The sequence below is a fragment of the Lytechinus pictus genome, chromosome 16, assembly GCF_037042905.1.
Source record: "Lytechinus pictus isolate F3 Inbred chromosome 16, Lp3.0, whole genome shotgun sequence".
In the NCBI taxonomy this organism is placed as follows: domain Eukaryota; kingdom Metazoa; phylum Echinodermata; class Echinoidea; order Temnopleuroida; family Toxopneustidae; genus Lytechinus; species Lytechinus pictus.
The window spans coordinates 17,822,693-17,848,927 of NC_087260.1; the positions used below are offsets into that span (position 1 = coordinate 17,822,693).

Sequence of the window (26,235 nt, forward strand, 5' to 3'; positions counted from 1 at the left end):
GTAATGTGAGTGATTTGTGTCCCAACTGGCTCTCCATTGTGATAGTTAAACCACAACTTTAAACCAGGGATTAATTTAAACCTGAGTTCAGAATACGGGCCACTGTCTTTTGAGAAATCAAGGTCGGAGCAAATGTCGTGTCGTCGTCCCGATGCAGAGTCAGCCCGAATACCACAGTTTATACCGAGTCCGGAAAGAACACAGTGTCACCAGTGTGTTCACACAGTGGACTATGTGGAAATATTATTCACACTGTTAAAATACTTAAATTCAAAAGTGTGAAGATATCTTCACACTGTGGACACCTAGACAATGTGACTGTCCATATGCTCACACGGTCGACTATTTGATTATGTGATTCATACTGTTGAAATGCTCAAATTTTACGGTGTGAAAGTGATTTCGCATTGTGTTCCACATTGTGAACACACTGTGGCACACATTGTGGGACACTGTGCTCTTTCCAGTAGGGAATAAACCAATTTCTGACTATTAATTTCATAATCTTTTACATTATTATAATACAAATACATATAATATATATTTTTTATTCATCAAGCCCCCCACGAGCCATTTCCATTTTGATTATTCTGTGGAAACGAATCTTATTCGCCACACGATGACATTATTTTCATTGAACCACTCTGAAAGAAGAGATAAATGGATAAAGGACCAACATAGAAACATAATACATGTACATCAATATAATGGCATAAAACTTATTCGGAATGAAAATTATGTGCTTTCTAACTGCGATGTATGTTTTATTACTAAATGATAAAAATTTGCTACTACTCGAATATGAGGGAAAATAAAAAAAAAATCTAAGCGCCTTTGATCACCCCGCCTGGCACCTCCGAATTACATTGATTTTTAAAAATATTTTCACCAAAATATGCATTTTATACGGGTCTGTCAATAACGAATAGTGTCGTAATGTTTCAGAGAACCCCGGGTTAAAGTTCGCGCTCGGCAATCAAATTTCGTTTTCTGGCCTCAAAGTTCGTTTCTTCACGAACAGCAAAGATTCAATGATGTTTGTCAGTTGAAAAATGGGTCAATATAGCTATTCGGATAGACAGGTAGTGCGGTATCTCGAGTAGCAAATATGGACTCAATGTGTTATTTACAACATCGGACTTTGATCAATATTCGTAGCTCTGCGGTGAACTGGTAAAATATAATAAAAATCCGAGTCCACCACGTCGTACAAATAAATTGCATTATTTTTGTGCATTGCTATTGTCACATGCTGTTGTTGGCACTTGGCGTTGGGAAACATAGAAATATAATTCAGATCATTTGAATTATCATTAGTTTGTGGTATTAAAATCGAAAGAAAGAAAAGCAACGGGGGCTTTTGATTTGGTGCAGAATTATACCACACGTCACTGCGGTGAAATTAAGAGAAATTTACCTGCGCGGACATCATTCTTTCGGGAGATATACTGTTACTGGAGGCGGATATAGAAAACGTCGGTCAGATTATCTTGTCTCAACAATGGCCTCTAAAACTTTGGTTTTTGTTATCACCTTGATTGGTAAGTATCGAATTATATATTAGAACTTGAGAGCAATTAATGCATGGATCTATATATAGCACAATATTCAATGAATGTCTATGCACCACCGTGCATCAGCTCATAAATCTCCTTCTTTTTATTTTATTTCGATATCAACTTTGCAACATGTAAGCCTGTAGGTCAACTATGTCTGGGTGAAAAAAAAAGTTTAAACCGTTACACTTTTTCCACTCCCTCGGGAGTAAGGTCTGGGATCAAGCTGTTAAAGTTAATATCTATTTTCAGAATGCTCTCTCAAAACCGTCCAACAATATCATGCAAATCCAATTCATTTTTGCATGCAATTTGTTATAATCAACAATTAGTACATATTTGAACCGACTTACAGGTTGGTTAACCAATTACTGATAGTGTGTTATCGATTTGTTAACCTTGATCGACTCTTCCAACATGTTCAATCTGTTTCTATATAACACACGGAAAGGATCGCGCAAGGTCGAATAACGATAACGATTCGTATTTTGACCCTTATACCCCACCACAGGATATTAAACGGTAGCAGAGACATCCGTACATCCCATTGTATCATGTTGTATAGAGTTGTAATTAGACAAAGAATGTGCCACGAGACATAATGATCTATTTCATTGTCTGTATTGTATCATACTGGTAGAATGTGGTGTGTGTTTTCAGAGTCTGTGCAATATGTTTATTAGGTAATCAAAATGAATGATATTCTGCATTATTCAAATCATCGCCATCACCGTCACTACCAACATCATTACAAATTGCCATCACAATCAAAGGATTAAAAATGTTTCATAAATGCCATTAGTTTTTGAAAAAAAATGTAAAATTTTGGTTTGCTCGCCTCTCTCGACACTGAGCCCCCTTGATTGATTGTCCCTTTGTGCCATATAGATCACCTTTACCAATCATCGTTTAACGCTAATATCGGGACATATTCACCATTACCATAATCATAATGATTATCATCATTGTTTCCATCATAAAATCATAATCATTTTCATACTCCAACATTATCGTCATCATATAGTCTTCGTCATCATTATCACTAACATCATCACCATCATCATCATCATTATTACCGCCACTATCATCATCATCACCAACACCATCTTAATAATTATCATCATCATTACTATCACCATCACCATCGTAGTCATTGTCAACATTATCATCATCATAATCGTCATCATCATCGTCATCATTATCATCATCACCATCATCCTCACCATCACCATCATCCTCACCATCACCATCATCATTATCATCACCATCATCATTATCATAATCATCATCATCATCATTACTATCACCATCATAATCATTGTTACCATTATCATCATTATCGTCACATCATCATCATCATCACCACCGTCCTCACCATCATCGTCATCATCATCCCGTTACCACACTTAATCACCACTCTCACAGATCGAATATCCGAAATATTGAAATATTATTTATCTGGCTCAAATATGAGAAAGAAAAAATACAACACATTGACGCCGCATCACATTCGGTATATGCCTATTATATACCGATCGGTATACGCCTATCATATACCGATAAACATCGATTTGTTTTGATGATAATGAGGTGTTCTTGTCGCCATATGGCCATTATGGTAGATTTCATATTCATCGTCGACATAGGAGAGTAAGTATTCGGTTCAAATCAATATACTGCACAATATATAAGTGACAATCATACAGGAAAAGAAACTGCAATGGAATAAATATTCACGTTTACAATGGCATTGATGATGAAAGAAAAGGTTGATGTGAGAATAATGTGTATGAACAAAATAATAAGATTATACAATTATCTTTTTATATACTTATTTCATCTTCTTGATGTTGTTGATATTTTCTATTGGAAAATACGAATTTGAATTGGGATTCATTGATCACATTAGAGTTGTCTATTATAAGCAAAAATATTGATAAGAAATCATATTTTTAAAAATCAAGGAAAGTAAAATCTTATTTTACAAGGTGGAATCGAAAGAGGTTTAGATTTGAGAGGTTATGTACGAAATTTCAAAACTTGAAAGTCGAGAATACTTGTGTTTCAAAAAGACTTACTACTCATATTTCGTGGTTTCCATTTTGCCAGGACTTCTCCTTTTCCTTTCCAATCACCCTCATATTATATTTGTTTCAAATTTGAAGTCAAGTCTCTTTAATATACACTGTCAATCAAAGAAAGAAAATTCCAGACCAAGTGCGACAGTAGGGGGGGCAAGCAGCGCTCAGAATAGTCGTAAATGTTAACCGAAGTGGAATATGTAAGCAGCTGTAATATAATATCACTAAATTTCACATAAACAAAATTGTAACGATTGGTGATTCCTTAACAAAGAGAAACCATAAATATTTCCTCTCTCTTGACACAATGAACCCTAAAACTGATCTTGACTTCGTTTCCGTCATAGTCGAATATGGCATCTTTATATTACTAGCGATGTGTTTTTGCACTTGTATGACGTAATGCCGCGTGATATTATTATGCATCGGCTATCAATATCTTATTGTCATATCACATGACCTTCATACTTCATACCGAAGCGTCAATATATAAAACGGGTATACACACTTAAAATGTTGGGCAACATACTGTCCACTGTGTTGGATAATGTATGTTGGTAAAAATATGTGTATATTCTGGGCAATTATTATCCAATTGAGCAAATTTATTGCCCAATTATTAGTTTTTATTACCCAATTTGGGCAGATTTTAACCAATAGTTGTGTGGACAGTATGTTGCCCAGGGTTGGTTAAAAGTTGGGAATTTTTTGCCCAACTGTTTTAAGACTGTACATAATGCTACATACACTGTAAAAAATATTGGGTAAATTTTTTACCACCACGAGGGTAATTATGTGTCCAACCAATTTGGGGCAGTATTTCACCCAATGCGGGAAACATTTGTCCTGTAAGGTTAAAAAATAAGCAGCAATTACTTTAGAATGGGCACAATTTTCATCACACTGGATGAATAAAAATGCCCAACGTTGGTTGGACACATAATTACCCTCGTTAAGAAATTTTTCCCAATATTTTTTTAGAATGGATAATGTCTGCATATTACACTTACATATATCTGACAACTAAGGGAAGAATGGCAAAAAGAAGCTGCTGAAAACTGCTTATCTAATAAAAGAGAGCCAATGGAGTAAATTAGAAAGTCAAAAAGGGGCCTAAGCTTTCGATCCTAGCAGAATCTTCGTCGGAGGCAAAGATTTGCCTCCGACGAAGATTCTGCTAGGATCGAAAGCTTAGGCCCCTTTTTGACTTTCTAACTAAGGGAAGAATATAAAGATCCCTCCTCCCCCTCGTTTGATTCTCTCTCTCTCTCTCTCTCTCTCTCTCTCCCTCCATTCATTTTATATTCTTCTTCATTTGTCCTTCATACCTGTTTTCTATCGTTCTTTGTATTAATTGAACGCATTGTGGTACACAGCCCGGGGTTGGGGAGGGCAGGATCGAGGGCTCTGGGCCACTCCCAGAAAAAAAAAACTTATTTCAAAAATCTAAATAATTACAAACTTCACCGAAATGGTGCAGCAAAAATTAACGCTTCAGTTTCAATTTGGAACATATGAAAGGCTATTGTAATCAGCTCGGCCGCTTCGAAAGAAAACGAGTCTCACAAGCGAAATTAGATAGAATAATGAGATAAGACCATATGCTTTTATTTGTTTAGGGGCAAAATGAGTCTAATGTTCACTCAAAAATATGTCTTACATGACGATTGTAGTTTTAATGCAGAAGGTCTAGGCCCCGTTGCATAAATGAAGAGTTTGCGTTCCCCCCCCAAAAAAAAATAAAAATATATATATATGACGACGTATTCTTTTCATTACAAATTGTCACAAAAATGCATGCACATAATTCTGTGCACCAAATGCTCCCTATTCAACTTTATATAAAAACAGATGAGATATATTTGTTATTAGCTCAGTAATTTTGCTCCCTCATTTCATTACTTTATTTACAATTTTATTCTTGGTCCCTTATAAAAATATATGTACGGCCTTGGTTTGCTTAAGCCTTGAACATGTTGAAGGGCTCATTAGGCTCCAGTTACCCACGTGTAGATATAAGTATTCGTATTGGTTTGCTATTATGAGTCGCTTTTAAGACCTTAACAGACGTGAGTCCCTGGTCAGAGTATAGTAGGTCTATATATATGATGACTATTTTAACAGGGGAACAACTTGAATAATGTGTGGCTTAACTGAAAAGGTCAATGGCTATAAAAATGTTGTGTTTTTTTTTGCGAACAACATTGAACGAATAAAAGGAAACATAAGCAGTTTGATATTGCTAGGGTTCCTTTGTTGGTGCTTTCGAAAACGATCCTATGTATCAAATTTAATTAATAAGAATTAGGGTCCGGTATTGAAGATACTAAGTATTCATGCAGAAGGTTCGTTATGATATATATTAATTACTATGATTATTACAGCGAATTTCAGCTTGAAAGTCGAAGTAGATTATGTGCACTATTTCACAATCAATTCCTTCACAACTCACAACTCATTTCTTTGATTCCCAGTCTCCGGGGGCAGCGGAACTGTTTTGAAAGTGTGGGGGGGGGGGGACTGACCATGCAAACAATCACAATCCGATGGTCATTTTACGTTTTGTACACGTTTTTTTTTGTTTGAAAAAAAAGTGAGACGCTGAAGCCCACGCCCCCCCCCCCCCCCTCCGGTTCCGCTGCCCCTGCTATACGTCCGTACCAAACAAAAACAAAAAAAGGATGAAAATAGTGTTGGGATAAACATCTGTCATGCCTGCACAAATATTGCGCGGAAAGGGGCGTTCACTTTTCCAAGCGATATTTAGATAGTCTATGATTTCAAACGCTGCGTTTAATCCAATGCCCGGTTTGAAAGCTTATTTGCATATTATCTACATATTTTTTTAAGGAAAACCCTGCTTTTGAAATTGGGATGTCTATAAAAATTGATAGATTAAAACACTAGCGTAAACCCGTGACGTCATACTGTTCGAGTGGGAGATGACACAATCAATCACCCCCCCCCCTCCCTCTGAACAATAGGTTGACCGCTTGGATTTACGCCAGTGGTTGTATTTTCTATAATATGAATATTAAAAAAGGTTGCGGGGGTTGCCACTATGGAGGAGGGGGGAGGATGAGGAGGGAAATAAACGCATGGTCCTTACAATGTATTTTCTTTCTTTTTTTTCGTGCTTTTTCCTGTTTCAAAAATTATGTTTCAGTTCAAAAGGACAAAGAATATATTTTCATTTCATTCAATGAGTATTCTTTAAGTAGCATTTTTAGTACCCTTTTTAAGGGAGGAATGAATCTCGATTGTTTGAGTGAGTCTGGCAATGTAATCCAAATATCAGGCCCATGGTGTATGAGTGTTTTATGTGCTAATAGTGTTCTAGGATTATTTAAAGGGGAATCCAACCCAAATAAAAACTTGTTTTTATAAGAAAAAGAAAAATCAGACAAGTTGATAGGTGAAAGTTTGAACAATATTGGACAAACACCAAGAAAGTTATGAATTTTTAAAAGTTGTAAATATTGGTAATCACTATACTCATGGAGACTTCAAATTGGCCGCATATGGGATGTCATAGTGATGTAAGGCAAGGACTACTCTTCCATGTACTCCAATACATATTATGGCTAAAATGTCATTTTCCCCAAAAGTTTTACTTCAAATTATATTTTTTCTTTTATGAGGACATTAGACAATATACTACCTGGGTTATATTTAGATTACTGCCTCAGGGGAATGGGTACTTGAGAGAAAACCACAAATCCCTGATAATAAAGTACATGGCCTATGGGAAAATTGTCCTTGCCCCCTTGTCATAATTTACTTACCCAGTTGCCAATTTGAAATGTACATACTATTAGTGATCTCAATTTTAACGCAGCTATAACTTTCTTATTGCTTGTCCGATATCTTTCAAACTTTCACCAATATGTTTAATTTATTTTTCTCCTTCCCAACAAAACATTTTATGGCCAAGGCTGGATTCCCCTTTGAATGGTGTGACAAGTTCGTGTTGGATATGAATGCAAGTTGTTAGTACATGAAGGGAAGTCTGTAAACACGGGAGGAAACATTTTGTAATGATATTTAAACATTAAAATAGCTACTTGTTTAGTATTTATATCATAAAGTTTTTATGTTTTCAGTCGATAAAAAAGAGGATCAGTGTGTGACAGATATGCTGATTTTGTACAGATCCTTTCAGCTTTCTTTTGAAATAAGAATAAATGGTCGAGTTTGGTTTTACCACTCTGACAAAAAATATTTTGTGTAATATTCCAATTCCTTTAGCTACTGATAGTGATATATTTGTTACGTGCTTAGGGATACACAATGTTTGACAATCCAGTGCATGACATTTGCCAATATGCTCTCTAAAGTCCCAATAAATAAATAAATAAATGGGCCTTAATGATTAAAACTATATGAAAATGAATCTTAATGTGATATTTCTACATCTTCTACAATTCGTTGCAAATGTTTAGATTTTTCGATAATATAAAGCACTTTTTTTACGTTCGCCGCATAGGTGTATGTACAACAATGGTGACATGCGACCCAACCACTTCCGCCGGACCGTCAACATCACCTACAACAAATGACCCAGCCACCACAGCAGCAGCCACGTCTCCCGATAGTACAACGGCGACATCGGAGAGCCCGACCACCACTCCAAATTCGACATCACAGCCTCAGCCGACGGGGACGACGATGAACGACACAGAAGCCCCTCAGACCAGCACCTCACCGACGGCCACCACAGTACCGCCGTCAACGCCGAAACCGACAACAAAGGCCCCTCCGGAGATCGGGACATGGACCGTTGCAGACAGCGCCAAGAATCTGACGTGTATGAAGATGACCTTCAAAGGAACCATCACTAGGACGAAAATGGTAAGATCTGCTTATCAATCCCTTTATCAATGCTCTATAGGTCCACTGCCAATCCCCTATCTTGATCAGATTTGATCAAGCACAAATCTCTCATTGAAATTCTGAAACCACCACACCTTGACGCATCTGATTTTTAAAATGACTAATAAAGAAAGAAGAGATCAAGCAGAACATTGCTAGGTTCCCATCGCCGAGGTAACCTATTCGATCAAGACATTTTCGGCAAGGTCTAGCTCTGCACTGTGATCGTGGTCTGTCGAACCAGATCGGGGTGATCGTCGAAGCTCCCAACTCGAAAATTTTCGGCACGTTCAAACTATGTGAGGAGGTGTACCTATTTGATAGCCAGAACGATGTCGACCAATGTCGAACTGACGGTGATCAGGTTCACCCAGGGTTGTTTGCCTTGCCGAGCTAGACATACAACTGGACAAGACCGAATATATCGAGCAGGTCAGTGCGGCAATGGGAACCTTCCAAAGTTCTGTTTGATGTCTTATTACCTTCGTCGTTAGTTTTATCTTCATATTATTATCTTATCTTGTTGAAACATCAAAGTGTAGTGATTCTACTCCTACCTTTCAGAAGCGATTGCGGGTTCAAAACCTACTTCAGGTGTTAATTTCCTTCAGCAAGATATGTATCCACATTGTGCTGCTCACCACCCAGGTGAGATGAAAGGGTGATATGTTCAAAGATATAGTATCTGCGCTAGATAATTTAGGGACCCATTTTTAGTATCATTTATGATTTATTTTCTATTTTGTATGCCTGCTTACTACCTATTCTTGTCGTAATCCCAGATTAATAGTGACTACATATGTATTGAAAGATTACCTTCCGTTTATCTGTAGACTCCCATTCTGATCCCGATCACGGCTGCTGCAGACTCCTCGACGTGCAGTGATCAGCAATCCAGCTTGGTTCTCGAGTTCAACGACGAAAACATGATGAGCATCGAAGTCGTTCTCAGCTTCGTCATGCAAGACAAGAAGACATCGTACCTCTGGTCATCGTCGATTACGTACAGTAAGTTTGAAAGAGGGATCATGAATAACTGCTGGATATCCATTTTTGTCATTTCATTTGCTTCATGGGCTCCGTAACACAAAGATTGGCGATCAATCGCTAAATGAACTCACCAATCAAGATCAATTTTACATGTGCATTTGACTCAAAATACTGACCAAGCTGACCAGGAACCAATCAGAAGTGTTCTTTCATATTTGCTATTCATTGCTAGGCTTTGTGTTACGGGGGCCAGGTATGAGAATCGATATGGAATTATTCTCGACCCCCCCCCCTCCCCTCCTGATCCGCACCTAATTCAATTAAATACTATACAGTATATGGATGAAGGGCCTTATACCTTCATCTGTTCATATCAGCATATCCTAGTATTATAAATAGAAAATTTTCATTCATTAAGCATGCAGTCTACATGACTTGTATCAAGCTACCATATTATTTATTGTCTGTTACTTTATGATGTCATCATCAGAATAAAGCAGCAGCTCAAGTTAAAAATCGGGGTCGTCATGGTAATAAGAGTTGCGTTTTGTAAACTCTCAAAAAGCGATTTGTATAATTATAATTCTCTGACTGTTGTGTCATTAGAAATTAGTCTTCATCTTTCATTCATTTACTTTTTAGATCAAACAAAAGAGGAACAGGTCCAGGTCCTGTTTGAGACCCCCGTTGGTCAAAGCTATCAGTGCAATAAGCAAGTCGTTCCGCTCGGAGCAACATACAGCCTCACTTTAGAAGACATGCAACTCCAGCCGTTTGCTTCTTTTGCTAATCATGACTTTGGAAAAGGTAAGTTTTGTTAAAAAACTGCGACCATTCAGACCATAAGACGTGCACTGTACCACTAATTGAATTCCCCTTTCTATTTTTGTCTATGGATGCTGCTATTGCTGTTGCTATTTTTCCAATACTACTTCTTCATCTACTGCTCATACTTAGTACTACTACTACTTCTACTTCTACTAATATTACTGCTACTATTACTTATCCTACTACTACTACTAACACTACTACTACTACTACTACTACTACTACTACTACTACTACTACTACTACTACTACTACTACTACTACTTCTACTACTACTACTACTACTACTACTACTATTACTATACTACTACTACTGTACTACTACTATTGCTGTTGCTGCTACTATTACTATTACTACTACTACCACCCCACCAACATTATCTACTTCAATTAACATCTTTTATACCATTACTATTACTGCTTCTTCAACTACAACGACGACGACTACTACTACTGTACTACTTTTACGTCATTATTGTTACTCATCCGATTTCAATGTCAATAATGATAAGTATCAAATCACCACTGTCACTCACTATCAAACTTTTTTCTCTCTCTCTTTTATGCTCTTGAACATGTTGAATATACAGCTTACTCATGTGTGCCACCGCCCAGTGGACCTAACGCCGCGGTCATTGTCGGGTTGGTTCTCGGAGGTATCATATTCATTCTCCTGGTTGCCGTCATCTGCTTATACAGGAAAAAGAAAGGACCGGGAAGAGGCTACAACAATTTTTCGTAAAACCTTAAATTTCAGGCAATGTTTTTCGTTGACGAATAACAATTTTAAGAATCCCGGTTGGTGCGTCGCAAAGCTGTTCGTAAATTACACACGACTGTATCCACGACTGGTGACCACATCTTGTGCCAAAATATACATCCCTATGTTGCTGATGTAGCACCTAAGAAAAGGTTCAAGTCGTGTGTAAAGTAACTTTACGATAACTTCATGATAAGCTTTATGAAAAAAACACCGCCCCGACCCCCCCCCCCCCGCCCACTTTCTCCTAGGTTGCCACTGACGAAAAACTTGCCTACTCGATAAAGCCTGATCAAGATATTTTTCAGCGTGATTGGTCTTGCTTGATAATGTGATTGTAGTCATGTGCTCAAATAATTTTCAAATCTTTCGCACACGTTAAAAATATTCTAGTTGGTATAATGAGATTGACACCGATCATCGTCTTTAACGAGCTCAACCGAACAGGCCGAAAATATGGCGCTTTCGCAACCGCGACGGAGAACGCTTTCAAGAACATAGAAAATATATTGTCAAATGCCCTACATGACAAATGACAACCAAGAAGTCTTTGTCGAAAGTCTGTCAATCAAACCAGCAGTTTCGTCTTTGATTCTGGAAACTTTGAACGACATAATTTATCTGGATATTTTCGTCAGCTTTGAAACTTAGGATGAAACTGCTGTTCCGGTTCACCAATTTTCGACAAAGACCTGCCAACTGATTTTTGACAGGCATTTCTCTTAAATCCATGCCCGTTGCAGTTGTGAGAACAACAGTTCGGCTGTGGAAACCTATAGCATTATGAACCTCGGCCTATATGCACAAAATCTGTCTGCAATCCGTTTTGGAAATAAAAATGATCAGCTCGATCGCTTAGCTTAATTGCTCTCTCAAATGTATTCGCTTGGATACAATTATTAATATTCTGTTGTTCGGCGTAATTACTACACTAGTGCGATTCCGTACACAATTAATTTATCGACTTTATTAACGCATCATATTTGAAAGGAAAAACACGATTTCCTGATTATATGCACTAAAAAATATAAGCTTGCAATAAACGTAACATAATTTTCCTGGAAAAACGATTGTGTGCAATTTTCATGGTTTTTTTTTCAAATGATCTTGTCTTGGATGATAGTGTAAATGTACTTTGAAGATGATAGATTATGAGTCATAATTTGAGAATTCATTGGTTTTATTCTTTCACACGTCACCAGAATATCTTGCAATTATGTCGTAATATATTTTCACATTTTAAAAGTTCCATATGTTTATGCATGTTTATGAATCAATAGTGCGAGGATAATGTTTATGTTTTTATTGAATGCTTGACAATAGTTAAATTGAATTGAATTGAATATAAATTCACCCTTTCTTAGACCACGACTGATAATTCTTCTGCTTTTATTTTTATTTTTTACAATAGCATGAATAGAGAAAGTCGTGTTTTATGTTCGTTGAATCTTATTGCCAAAATTATTATTTCAAGAGTTACATTTTGCAATGTATCTAAAGGTTATTCTGTTAAGAGCTTATCTAGATTAGTTCTTAGAATCTATGTTCTATCAATTTGTTACGTTACTTGAGACTTTTCTTTTCATTCCCTTTACCATGTTTACTGATAAGATCTCTACACTGTAAGGGATGAAATTTCGAGGTATAGACATCATGCGTTCATTTAAAGCTTTAACATTTTGACTTATTATACCTCATTTTTTATTTGTTGGCTGGGATAAGAATTCACTTGCACCCATCATATTCCTTCTTTCATTCAACATTATAGTTAATATTATTACAATAATTTCATGGTATTGGTAAGACCACACTTTCATGGACTGCATGTTGCCAAATCATTCTCCAATATATACTGATCGTTTTTAGCTTGCAGTGAAAAGCGTGATATGACGAAAAGGGGAAAAAGTACAACACGAATTTCAGGGAATTATTTGGTATTTCTTTTGAATATTGAATAATGTGAGTCCTGGCATTATATAGAAGCGTGGAGTCCATTTCTGTTAGCAAAAGGTATATCATGCATGTACTTTAGTCATCAACTTATTTAAGCTGTTCATTTCAATTGTCATTTCAAGTCATAAGAGTAATTCAATTAGTTATAGATATTTCACCGTGTTTACTGTTATCTCATCTTATTGTTGTGTGTTTGTCGTGTACATATAGGCCTACTTTATGCACTATCTAACCTAATCTATCTAAATCTCGGTCACGCTATTATTAAGGAGGAGGAATTATTTCATATTGTTAATATTGTAAGGTCATGACCCTAATTTAAAAAAAAATGATTTCGATTTTACGATGTTTGCATTATTAAACTTTTTCGCGGTTCGATATATCTTTACGTGAAGATTTGATCGGCCTATAATAGGCATGCAGTGCTAACAGAAAATAGGGAAATGGGTTCTCGTTTCCAAAAGGATAAAAATGTTATCACCTACCCATTATTTCCCTGTCAAAAATCTTTCAAGCAAAAAAATAAGCAGATGAAAAGGTTAATTAAAAATGTCGTCACCTAAAAAAATTGACTATTTTCATACTCGCTTCAAAACGTGAGCACATGAGGGAGCACTTTTCATAATTGTCTACACATTGTGTACAACTTTATAAGCAGGCTTATGCCCCTTGTCACCCCCTCCCCCCATCTGTCTTTCTCAAACTATTACCACTTTTGCACAATCTAGGCTATGAGCAAGTTAATACTTTATTGAGTTATTTGTTGTTGTTTTTTCCTTTTGCAGAATTTGTTGTTTTTCTTGCTTGATTGTTAGTTTGTTTTGTGGTTTTCATTAACAGATAATGAAATATTTTATAATAATCAATAAAGTGGAATTATTTTACTGACATTCTCTGTTTGACCACTGTCTTCGATTAAGTTGTCCATTTCGCATTCACACTATATTCCAAGAAAGAGCGAGAGAGAAAGAGAGAGAGGGAGAAAATGAGAAAGATGCTACGAATGTAAAAGCCCGTTCCTCTACGATTTAAACTTTCAAGCAAGTTGTTTAAAATGTTAAACAAGTTTGTTGTTTTTATATACTTCTAAACAAGTTGTTTAACCTTTTATAAAGGTTTCCAACAATTGTTCAAAAGTTTAAATTTTAAAATGTAATTGTTTAAGTGACGGGTTGAAACAATATGCTTAAAATGTTAAACCGCGTTTTTAACAGTGTGTAGAGGTATGAAGACTTCTGTTATCAATCCCCAAAACTGAGATTGCCAAGTCGACTTGGACTTGGCTATGAGCAGTGGTGGCGCTATTCGTATGCTGTAGTGGAATTTACATCTTTTGAGAGTGAATTATAGCCCTTCTAGAGTGAACAGTGTATATTTTTAGAAATTTTCACTCCAGAAGGAGCTATAATGCACTCTCAAATGATGCAAATCCTACTCCAAAACGACTAGTCCATCGTCTCACTCTGAGAGGAATGTGATTAGGGACCAGATTAGCTCTTTTGCATTTAAAGAGTATATACAGTTACACCGGCGAACACCAGATCGATCAAAGCTATTACGTTATTACCAATGCCATACCATCGGTCGGTTTGGAGTCGGTTTCGTTGGTACACAGTAAAAACGCTGTTTAAGATTTTATACAACGCTGTTTACTATATGAACCTTACAGTATTTGTTTAACCGTTTAAACAATCATGTTTAATTTATTGAAGATTAGATATTGAAAATTAAACTTTGTTGCTTAAGATTTAAACACTTGTTTAAACTGTTTAAACAATTACTGTAAGGTTCATATAGTAAACAGCGTTTTTTTTTTACTGTGTATGACTTAAGCATAACTCGTCTTCATGGTTCATTTCAGCGCGTTATTTACATAGGCTGGGACAAGAATGCAACTATTCAACTTTCAAGAGCGGACAGGGTTTTTCCCCATTACAGAAAATGGTAAAAACATCTTTTCATTTGCGATCAAAGTGCAAAACTTTTAGTCTGCGATCAGGGCCCCATTTCATTTATTTTTCTTTCTCCCTTCGAAGAATCTTGCGGACTCTACTGCGACATGACACCGTGGGAGTCCCCCCCCCCCCCCCCTAAGTCGTTCCCTCTAATTGTTCCCTCGGATTGCGCGTCGTTCCCTGGACATAATGTATTTGTTCACTCGACTTATACTTCGTTCCAACGACTCGTTCCCTCGACTATGGATCGACTTATAGGTCGAGGGAACGAGTTATATAAATCGTTGCAGTGGCGTAATGAGCCCGCAAGCATTTTGAGTGACCAGATATGGCGTAAAAATCCAATTTGGTAAATTTTGACATAATATTCAAATAATATCATATTTTACCCTTCTGTTAATCATTTTCTTTGCGTTACCCTTTTTTTTTCTTAGTCGTTAAAAATGGTGTAGACAAGCACCCCCCCCCCCCCCCCTAAGCCCCATATGTACGCCACTGAGTCATTGGAATGTGTTACGTAAGTCAAGGGAAACAATATAAGTCAATGTAACGCGTTATAAGTTTTGGGATCGGCTTAAAGTCATGGGAACGATTTGGAGAAAAGAACATGTCAGGTGGTCACCTTAGGGGCTCCGTAGAATCTTGACTCTATGCATAGCTGGCGAACTCCCCCGCCCCCCTCCTTGAAAAATCTCCAGACTGAATTGAACAAACAGAACTCAACCAACTGACCTAAACAGAATTATAAAGAAAAAACAACAATGATAACTTAACACTTACGTCATGAAAAAATATCCTCACTTTATTTTGGAAAAAAACCCTGTCATGAAAAAGTCCTGCATGTAGTTGTTTCTCTATTCTATTGCAACACGGTCACCAGCATACCGTTTGCAAGATGAATACTTCTAAAAACAAAAGTTGACATACCATGGGTAAATCCTGACTAAAGCTATCTCTTTAAGAAGTGATTTGTTTAATGAAAATGACAACCAAAACAAAACCTAACACAGCTTAGTAAATTAAAAAGGACTTTTCCAGAAAATGTAATTGAAGGTAATATACGATACCCTCATTCAAAATGTGAAACTGTTAAGATATATGAGTGCTGATGAAAAAGAGAAATTACAGTTTACCAAAATAAATCTAGACTGCATTGATCAGAGACTATCATATATTTTGGACTATGGAACAGGTACCTATGGAACATCGCTTGTTAAGTTTGGCGTCTTCATTGTCACCGACGTCACTTCCTCAATTTAATAACCTGTGTACTTCTAATTCCACTGGATTTACTAACAGGGAAACGTGGCGAACCTCCAGAGAATACAAGCATTGTAAACTCAGGTGTGTATTTACATTAATATCAAAATATACCTTTTTGATTGTTAAGCATTGCACATTTCATTTATTATCATGATTGTTCATTACTTCGCACGATATAAAATAGTAACATTTACTCGGCTACTGTTCACTTGCATCATTATCCAACATATAAATCAAATTAGCCGGCTTTCTATATAATATTAATGACTACGACTGGATCATGTATGATTGACAAAGCCTATTATCTAAACAAACTATGATTAGTTAACGGCTAGAAATTGTACAAGAAATTGCTACTAATCATTTAGACTAGAGTCGTACAGGTTCCCGTATACGATCCAGGTAAGTATACATTACAGCCAAACCGTTTTAGCCAAACAGAAGCAAGTCATTTTGATTTAAACTTAAACATTACACTCTTAAAAATGTTGGGCAACATACTGTCCAAACAACAATTGGATAAAAAAATTATCAAATTTTTTTGTAGTTTTAAACCAATAATGTGTGCTTTGGGTGAAAAATACACAGTATTGGTTGAAAACTACCCAGAGTTGGATAAATTTTTAACCAATTAGTGTGTGGACAGTATGCTGCCCAACATTTTAAGAATATACTAGAAAGTCTGCAAGAGGTCTTTTTTTACTGTAAATTTTATTATTTTGCCTAGAATCATTAGAATTTTCACCATAATATTACTCATGCACAGTGGGGTGCTCCAGTCGCAATCCCCTGGAGAAGCAAATACCCTAAAATGGAAAATGTCGACCTACTATAAATTTGAACAACTTGGATTGGGAGTGATAAAATAGATGATAGATTATTTATAGATATGCAACTGTTTGTTGAGATGACTTTTTTTAACTGCAGTTAGCTCGATTTGATACTTCCTTTTTAATGGTGATTTTCTGTTTTAGATCGCCTAAATGGCCTCTTTCTCTTCAACTGAAGTGCGATGTGAAGATCCAAAATGTCCATCCAACGGAACTAGTGAGGATGTCGCATCGTACGGCATCCGAAAGCCTATGAATCTCTGTCCAGATTGCGCTGAAAGGAAGAACCACGAGGGTGTAATTTTACCTCGTGGTGAACAGCGAGGAACTACGTTCTGCACCCACCATCGTGATCGAGTAGCTAGTTGGTTCTGCACCAGCCATGATGCCACCGTGTGCCAGGAGTGTAAGTCATCCACGGATCACCAAGGCTGCACCCTGAAGGGTGTCGAAGATGTCTTGAAAGAAGCAGCTTCTCGGCTGAAGGAATCCCTCAAACAGGTCCGGCACAAACATGGAGAGCTGAGGAATCAGGAGGCTAAATTGCAAAGGACGATATCCAAGCTGGATACACATTTCAAGACGATCAAAGAGGCTATCAAATCAACCAAGAAGGGAAAAGGACGGAAGAAAGACGAGAGGAGACGTCATGATGATGGACAAAACAGAAGAACGCGAAGTGTAGGAGCAGGTGCAGAGGATATCCAGAACGAAAACGAAGCAGAGCAATGCCTTAAACAGATAGACGAAGGTCAACGAAGGGCTGATCGTCTGGTGAAAACGGTCAAAGAGCAATTGAACAAATGCTTAGAGGACACCTTAACGATTGCCGAGCGGATAGAACAACTTCTTCGCGACAGCGATCGCGGTATGGATGATATCAAATCTATTCTTGGAGATGTGGAAGCTACACTTCGGCTCTCAGTCGACATCCACCTCATGGATATCGCTGAACATTTTATTCACGGCATCAGGTACGAACGAAAAAATGACATCGATCTTGTCAAGGGATATAGAAGAAGCATGTGGTATATGAGTGACAGTATCACCTTGCCACAAAAGATCAGGAATCCTCAGGTACGGTGCATCGATAGCAAGGAGGTAGCTGTTCTTGACATCCATTGTAAAGCTGCTTATCGCGTGACCCTTCGGGACAAAAAAGTCAAACAGCTTGACATCGATTTGCCCATTGCTGATCTTGTATCCCATAATGGGAAAATCGTATGCCTTGACGATGGTGGGCTTTCGCTGCGCGTCTATTCGCGCCAATGGCAATACATTCAGGACATCTCCCTTCCCGGGCATATTTTCGAGAAACTGGCAGTGGGGTGCAGCAAAAACCTTCTTGCGTTGGCAAGGGAAAGACGTGCCTTCATCATCAAACCGACAGAAATGACGATTCACCAAAGGCACTCTATTGAAATAAACATCGATGGAGTCAAGGAATTCGTGGCGTTGACTTCAGGTCACATCATCGTGAAGCAACAAGGGAAGACCACTTTTACTGTCCTAGACCCAAAAGGCACTCAGATAAGGAAGATCAACCAGATAAACGGGACTGAAGCCAGCGTCTGCGTAGACAAAACAACCGGGACAGCGTATGTCCTTTACCTGGACAAGACAAGCAAGGACTTTGCCGTGTGCCGGTTCTCTGTGGCGGGCGGTGTAGTTCAAGAAGAGGTTTACGACTTGCACAAACTAGATCCTCGCCTTAAATTTCATCTGGATGTACTGGAATCAAAGAAACTATACATATGCAATGGTAACAAGCTCTTCTTTTTCACCATAATGAGTGCGGATGACCCTTATAGTCAGGGGCCTTAGGCCCATAATTTGAAGTTTTGGGGACAGAGTTGACAAAAGCACCAAACTTTCCCTATGCCACTATTAGGTCAATAGCTTCATTTTTTCCCACAGAACATGGTATTGAAAATTGCATCTTCATGCAAAAATATGCTAATTTATGTAAATTAGCAGTAATTTATGCATGAAGCCATATGCCAGTAGGAATTAATTAATAAAAGTTAATAAAAAAGATACCAAACTTTAGGAAAGTCTCTATCAGGTCAATAGCTTTAATTTTCCCCACAAAACATAGTGTTGAAAATTGCATCTTCATGCAATTTTATGCTAATTTATGTAAATTAGCAGTAATTTATGCATGAAGCCATATGCCAATAGGAATTAATTAATAAATTAAATAAAGACATACCAAACTTTAGGAAAGTCCCTTTCAGGTCAATAGCTTTAATTTTCCCCACAGAACATAGTGTTCAAAATTGCATCTTCATGCAAAAATATGCTAATTTATGTAAATTAGCAGTAATTTATGCATGAAGCCATATGCCAATAGGAATTGATTAATTAAAGTAAATAAAGAGATACCAAACTTAAGGAAAGTCTCTTTCAAGTCAATAGCTTTAAATTTCCTTATCAATCATGATATTGAAAATTGTGTCTTCATGCAAAAATATGTTAATTTATGTAAATTAGCAATTAATTTATGCATGAAAAGTAAAAATTAGTAAAAAGGATTAAAAAGAAACCAAACTTAAAGAAAATCTCTATCAGATCGATAGTTTTAATTTTCCCTATCAAACGTGCTATTGAAAGTCCCGTCTTCATGCAAAATATGCTGATTTATGTATATTAGCAATTATTTTATACATGTTTGTATAAATTATCCCACTCCAAAGGGTATTAACAGTGGAAAAGGGGCCAAGCATTAATTTGAAGTACCTCTTTCAGCTCAAAAGCTTCAATTTTACCAGCAAAACATATTGAAAATCCTGTTTCCATGCAAAAGTGTGTTATATTATGTAAATTGACAATAATTTATATATGAAGCTGTATTCCAATGACTAAGCAAATATTACAGTGAAAAGAGGCCGAAATCTGGAAGAAAACCTGCATCCAGAATCCAGCCGAATGTGACCCGATATCTCTGATTACAGCCGAACGATGGCCTGATTGTGGACCCGAATCAGAACGAATGTGCCGAGCTCAGACGGTTCGGGACAGTTATGCCCAGAATGATACAAATAGGTCCGAATCTGCCAAGAAAATTCCAAATGCCTCCCCTAATCCAACCGAATGTCACCCGAATACATCCCAAATGTGGCCCGAATTAAATTTGTTGTGGTCACATTCGGGAATATTCTGGAGGGTATTCGGCTGGTTTTGAACATTTCAAAATGAGCTGAATTCCTCATCGAATGTTCCCAAATTTTCTCGCATTTACGAAGGCAAGACAGAATATTCCTGAAACCACCCGAATACGTGTATATGAATTGATTCACCGCTGATTCAGTTCCGTTCTAACCCTAGCTTTAATACCCCCGTCACACTTATTCGGAATCAGCAAGAATCGAGCAGAACCAGCCGGAATGAAGAACTTTCAAAATTCGTGCCACATTCGGGAGGGAATTTGAAATTTTCACTACTTTTGCAAAAATGTCGTTCGAATACTTGCGTCCTTTGATCCCGCCTCTATTGATTCTTGCACATTCCGGGTGTATTGACTGTCGAATGCAGCTCGAATACAGTCGGAACACAGGAAGAATATTAAGAATGCTGTTAGAATGCAGCAAGAATATTTAGAATGCAGTCAGAGAGCAGTCAGAATGCACTTCGAATGTCGTTCGATATTTCTCCACTTCGAATGCACTTCGAAAGTTTTGAACATGAGCAAAACATTCGGGCCGGTCACAAGAATGGACCCGAATGTCTGGAATGCACTCAGAATGCAGTCAGAAATTTTAGAATGCGCTTCGAATATCCAGGAATGTACCAAGAATTTTCATTCCGACGGCATTCCGGCTAATTCCGCCTCTAGTGTGACGGGGGTTTAAGCAAGGGTAATACCCCCGTCACACTTATTCGGAATCAGCAGGAATCGAGCAGAAGCTGGAAAGAAAAAATATTCAAAAAAACTAGAAATTTTTGGGAGGAACTTCTGAATTCATCAAACTGGAGCCCGGGGGGCCACTTACATTGACGAGTGGATACCATGCGCGACCAGAAAAACACGTAAAAAGGATGTCCTTTTCACGATAGGGCACGTTACGTACGTAACGTGATAAGGGTGTCAAAAACACAAAAATAATGAAAAAAGGGTGTCTATTTCGCTAGGAAAATTACGTGTTTAGGGTCGAATTTGCGGGAATGATAAAACAAAATTAAAATGTATTATAAAGGATGTCCATTTTGCCCCAACACTTCGTGTTTAGAGTCCGATTTGCACGAGGTGTAGAAGGTGGGGTCGTACTAAATCAAATAAGGTAAAGCCGACGACCGAAGGGCCCGTAACAATAAAACATTCCTGTACTTGTTTAGGGGTTCATTTCAGGGAATATTTGCCAAGATTATCGTTTTGTTTCCAATACTTGTTAAGGGTAGGGTTTCACACGCCAATACTTGTTAAGGGGTGCATTTTCAGAATATTGAAATTACGTGTTTAGGGTGCTTTTCGAGACCACATGGTCGCGCATGGTATCCACTCGTCAATGGAAGTGGCCCCCCCGGGAACTGGAGATGAAATTCAGTGAATTGACCAGGTGTATCATCATACACTAGTCAAAATGAACCGCAATGGAGTCAGATTGATAATTCGTGCTACGTTCTTGGACATTTTAGGGGCATTCTAAATATTCTGACTGCATTCTGAGTACATTCGAAATATTTTTGTCATTCCTTTTGGCCGTCCCAAAGGTTTTGGTCATGTTCAAAACATTCGAGGGGTATTCTCGAACGATGTTGGAAGTAGATTTAAATGACCAATTGGTGGTCAAACAATAGTCCTTTCATTCAGGCCAATTCTGCTTGATTCGGAATAAGTGTGATGGGGGCTTTACACCAAAACCAAATTCTCCCGAACAAATTCGGACAAATTTTTATTCTGCCCAGAATGGCCTGGATTCGGTACTTCGTCTCCGATTCGGGGAGCTCCCGGAATCTATTCGGAAGGATCCGGAACTATTCTGTTCTCCCACTCCCTATACGAGAACATTCGTGGAGGGATTCTGCTTGTCTTGAAATGTTTAAACCAGCCGAATATCCTCCAAAATACTCCCGAATGTGGCCACGACAACTTTTATTCGAGCCACATTCGGGATGTATTCGGATGGAATTCGGTTGAATTTGGGGAGGCATTTGGACAATTATTTTGGGAAGTCAATAATGCTCTGATTTGGGACCTATTCCAGACCGATGTGACTCTGATTCGGTCTGACATTGATTGGGAGAATTTGGTTTTGGTGTTACCCTAGTTTTAGTGATAGAGATCATTTCATAAGCCAATAAAGAAAAATCACTGAAATTATTCAGGTCACCGTCAACAAAGGGACGACAGAAAAAGAAGAATGATCAGGTCTCTTTGCTCAAATCTGATGTATCCCTGTTCTGAAAAAATGTACATAGTTGTCAGAGGGGCAAACATGGACAGCTTTTTCTGACATTATACCCTCCTCTTTCTGACAGGGGGAAAATGTACTTGGGAAAGAAAGGATTTATAATTTGCATAAATTTGCATTTTAAACATGATACCCTCCTCTGGTCGCATGGAAAGTCACCATAATGAATGAATTGTGTAACAGTGTCTCATATACATAGTGTTGTGCTCGTCCCTCTGTTTAAAACCTCGAAATATGATAGTTGATGTGTTTTACACTTATTTGCATAAATTTTCATTAATTAACATTGAAAATTGATTCTGATTCGGGAACTGTACAGAAATCAATCTAGATTTGATGCCCCATCAAAATAAATCCCAAATACCCCCCCCCCAAAAAAAAAGGCTTCTAGAAAAGTTTAGGTCTGTACTATACATATACAGTAATTTACGGTGAATAGTGTGATTTTGCATAATTTTGCATAAATTAGCACTATGAAATAGGATTCCAGTCATTGATATCGAGGCATCCTATCAAGAATTAATGCTTTTGGAACCAGTGACACATGTGGAAAAATAATTGTGATTTTGACGATTCTATATGTCGAGATATGATAAAATATGTGTTTTTGCTTAATATTTGCATAAAATTTGCATAAATTAACCTTAAGAATTGATTCTTACTCACCAATTCTATAAAAATCGACCTACAGTTAAATGTTTAGCAAAAGAAGACCCAAATACACAAAAATTGGGCATTTGAAAATTATTTATGGTGAGATATGGTGAATTATGAGTTTTTTGCGTAAAATTTGCATAAATTAGCATTTTTAAATAGGATGCCCTTCACTGATTTCGGGGCACCCTATCTAGAATTAATGCTTTTGATACCAGGGACCCACATGCAAAAAATTGCACTTTTTTCCCCAAAATTTTGCTAAGGCCCCTGACTATTAGCAAGAAATGAAATAAACTGAAAGATGAAATGAAAATAGTTATTCCATAATAATTAACACGATATTGAATCACCTCAATAACGTTGAAAACGAATAAATTCATTTTCATTCGTGTGGCATAATTATAGAGAATCGAAATTTCACTGAAATTAGTATGAATTGCCATAACGTACTTTTCTTACGGACTTTGCTAACTTTTTAAGTGCTTCTTTCTCCCCTCTGTTCATTAAATTTATCTCGAGTTAACTTGGCTATTACTCTGATTAGGTCTACTCAATTATAAATCATAAATGATTTAATGATTGCGTTTAGGAAATATGAATCTTCTTTTTTGTAAATGTTTATGTCTCAAAAGGTGAAAAATTATAATCAGTCTTTCTTTTCTCTCTCTCATGTCATCACTCTCTTCCTCCCTCTCTTTGAAACGAAATTTGTAACGAGAATGCAAGTGCTATATACTAACTTTAAATGATATTCATGGTTTCCCTATACCATGGAACATTTGTTTTTTAATGAACAAACATAGAAAATGAATTTTTCCTTTATTTTTATTCACAGTGTTATCTATTCCCGTTCTTTTCCTAAATACATGTTATTGGACGAGGCTCACTGGAGTCTATGGCGAAAAAAAAAACGACCAGTAAATCATTTGTTGATATGCAAGACCGTGTATGCAGATGAACTAATTTAATGGTATTCCTCGTGAACTTGTTAGGCCAATATTTGCTGAAAGGCCCTGTGATGTTAACGAGTTTGTGGGTGCGCGCGTAAGTGACCTCAAATAGATAAAACAGATACATACATTGTAGCAGTCTATCTTCGATGAGGACACGATTATGACGACTGTACAGGGATTCACCACAGGATGACATGTGATACAGCCACACCAACGAAACCGACTACAAATCGAGATGGTACTTCTTTTGGTAATAGCGTAATAGCTTTGGTCGGCCGTCTGGAGTAGGTTCTGCCTGTGTGACTGAGGCACAGGGGCCCGTAACACAAAGCTTAGCAATGATCGTAGATCATTTTTCTACGACTCATTGCACGGACTACAATGTACAATCAATCGTGAAAATCAAGCTTACGATCAATCGCTAATCTTTGTGTTACGGGACCCTGGTCATATATCGGCCTGCAGAATAAAACTTCACTCAAAAATATTCAGTCAGAGAAAGACAATTTGTACAGCCTGGTATACCATGTCTCGTATGAACAGTAAAAAAGTCTTAGTTATAAGTAAATACATGTCAATAAAATTTGAATTAGTCTACTTATGGAGTAAACATAATTATTACATTTTAGTGTCTACTGTAAATTTTTATTTATTCATGTCATATTGCCATACTATATATATTTGTATAATTATATCTTTGTAATGATTTCTTTTATTGTTAAATTGACTTGAATTGAAATGAAATAAACCAAACTGAAACTAAATTTGCAGTCTGTTATAGTGTAAGGTTAACCACAGCCTTATGGTATATTTAAGCAAGTGGGGTGCGTGCACCGTGTGCACATGTCCTTGCGAAGTGACCTCAGCGCAAAATAACCTCAAATGCGTAGAAAAATAGTCACGGTACCAGTATATCTGTATCTTAAGAAGACGAGTCACCTGTCGTAGTGACTGACATAATGGCGGAGGTGTTTTCGCTGTGAGTGGACAGGGTTAATAATTTGACCATACTTTTGCAGTAAGGAAATGACTGGAGTAACGTTTTTTCCTCATTGGCCGTGTTAAATTGCCATTACCTTTTCAGAAAGGGAAAAACGTTCCGTGAAAGAAAGTAGGCTTATTGCATGATATGTGCATGTACTGTATGTATTTAACATTTCATTAAAAAAACTTGGCGTGTCTGTAACTATGATTTATTTTTATTTACTTATCAAATATTTATATAGAGAAGCCTAATCAGCATTAAAGCAATTAAAACGATTATGATAATGATATTACACTATACACACACATACATACATTAAATATTTATATAGCGCCTTTCCATTATCATGCTCACGGCGCTTTACAAAAATATGACCAAAAAAGTAAAATTCTGCTCTCCAAGTGCTTACAAAAATATGAAGGGGGTATTAATGAGAAAACAGCTATGTTTTTAGCTTTATTTTGAATACTTGTAATGAAGAACATGAACGGATATTCTTTCGATTACTGCGTTGTCCTTGTTCGTATTCACTCAATCTATTCTAAGGGTGTATCCAGGAATTCAGAAATAAATATTGAAAAAAATAAGAAGCAAAAAGTAACTTTTAATGAAATAAGTAAATACAAATCGTACCATGTTTTCACTCTAAGCAAATTTGACAGGCAAAAAAGGGTCTTCCATTCCGAAAGCGACATATTTCATCCCCATCACTGTGCGCGTGATCGAGTGGTCAAAACGGGACATGTTTACTCCGTGTACCCCCCCCCCCCCCTCGTCGGGGGTGGCTTGGCTCCTCTCCTGATTTATGCAAACCGTCTTGATTTCAAGATTAATTTCCCCTTTATGTTATGTATCTCCATTTATTCAGAATCTTCACCAAGATTACTCTATCGGCATAGAGAAACTCCCCAGGTATGACCCCTCCCCCACGAACCACCTCCTATTATAGAGCACATTATTTCCAGGAGAACTGCAGGAGAGCATGGCTCTCCAGGAGGACGGCTTTCATACCCAAATAACAACTCCTTCGAAGACAAGGTGCAAGTCCCTGGGGGGAAATTGTCCTCCCGGTGAGTTTTCAGAGAAGCGTGCCAAAATGTCTAACTGGGCAGGGGGTATCGTTGGTTTTTAATTGACAACG

General features: G+C 37.3%; 2 protein-coding genes across 2 annotated transcripts; both read left to right on the top strand.

The window, feature by feature from the left end:
* Positions 1 to 974: 974 nt before the first annotated feature.
* Positions 975 to 13,930, top strand: LOC129278514 (lysosome-associated membrane glycoprotein 2-like). Its single transcript, XM_054914667.2, has 5 exons — positions 975 to 1,541; positions 8,124 to 8,488; positions 9,343 to 9,517; positions 10,142 to 10,306; positions 10,918 to 13,930. The coding sequence occupies exons 1-5, from the start codon at positions 1,502 to 1,504 to the stop codon at positions 11,067 to 11,069; spliced, it is 897 nt and encodes a 298-aa protein (XP_054770642.2). The 5' UTR covers positions 975 to 1,501; the 3' UTR covers positions 11,070 to 13,930.
* Positions 13,931 to 16,225: 2,295 nt separating this feature from the next.
* Positions 16,226 to 20,992, top strand: LOC135157058 (uncharacterized). The gene is made up of 2 exons (XM_064111523.1): positions 16,226 to 16,339; positions 17,233 to 20,992. The coding sequence occupies exon 2, from the start codon at positions 17,242 to 17,244 to the stop codon at positions 18,910 to 18,912; it is 1,671 nt and encodes a 556-aa protein (XP_063967593.1). The 5' UTR covers positions 16,226 to 16,339; positions 17,233 to 17,241; the 3' UTR covers positions 18,913 to 20,992.
* The last annotated feature ends 5,243 nt before the right edge of the window (positions 20,993 to 26,235 follow it).

Excerpts from the sequence above, each read along its gene's own strand:
- LOC129278514 (XM_054914667.2), top strand. The coding sequence starts at position 1,502 with ATGGCCTCTAAAACTTTGGTTTTTGTTATCACCTTGATTG. Across the intron at positions 8,489-9,342 it reads CCATCACTAGGACGAAAATG|ACTCCCATTCTGATCCCGAT; the intron begins GTAAGATCTGCT and ends GTTTATCTGTAG. Across the intron at positions 10,307-10,917 it reads TAATCATGACTTTGGAAAAG|CTTACTCATGTGTGCCACCG; the intron begins GTAAGTTTTGTT and ends TTGAATATACAG.
- LOC135157058 (XM_064111523.1), top strand. The coding sequence starts at position 17,242 with ATGGCCTCTTTCTCTTCAACTGAAGTGCGATGTGAAGATCCAAAATGT.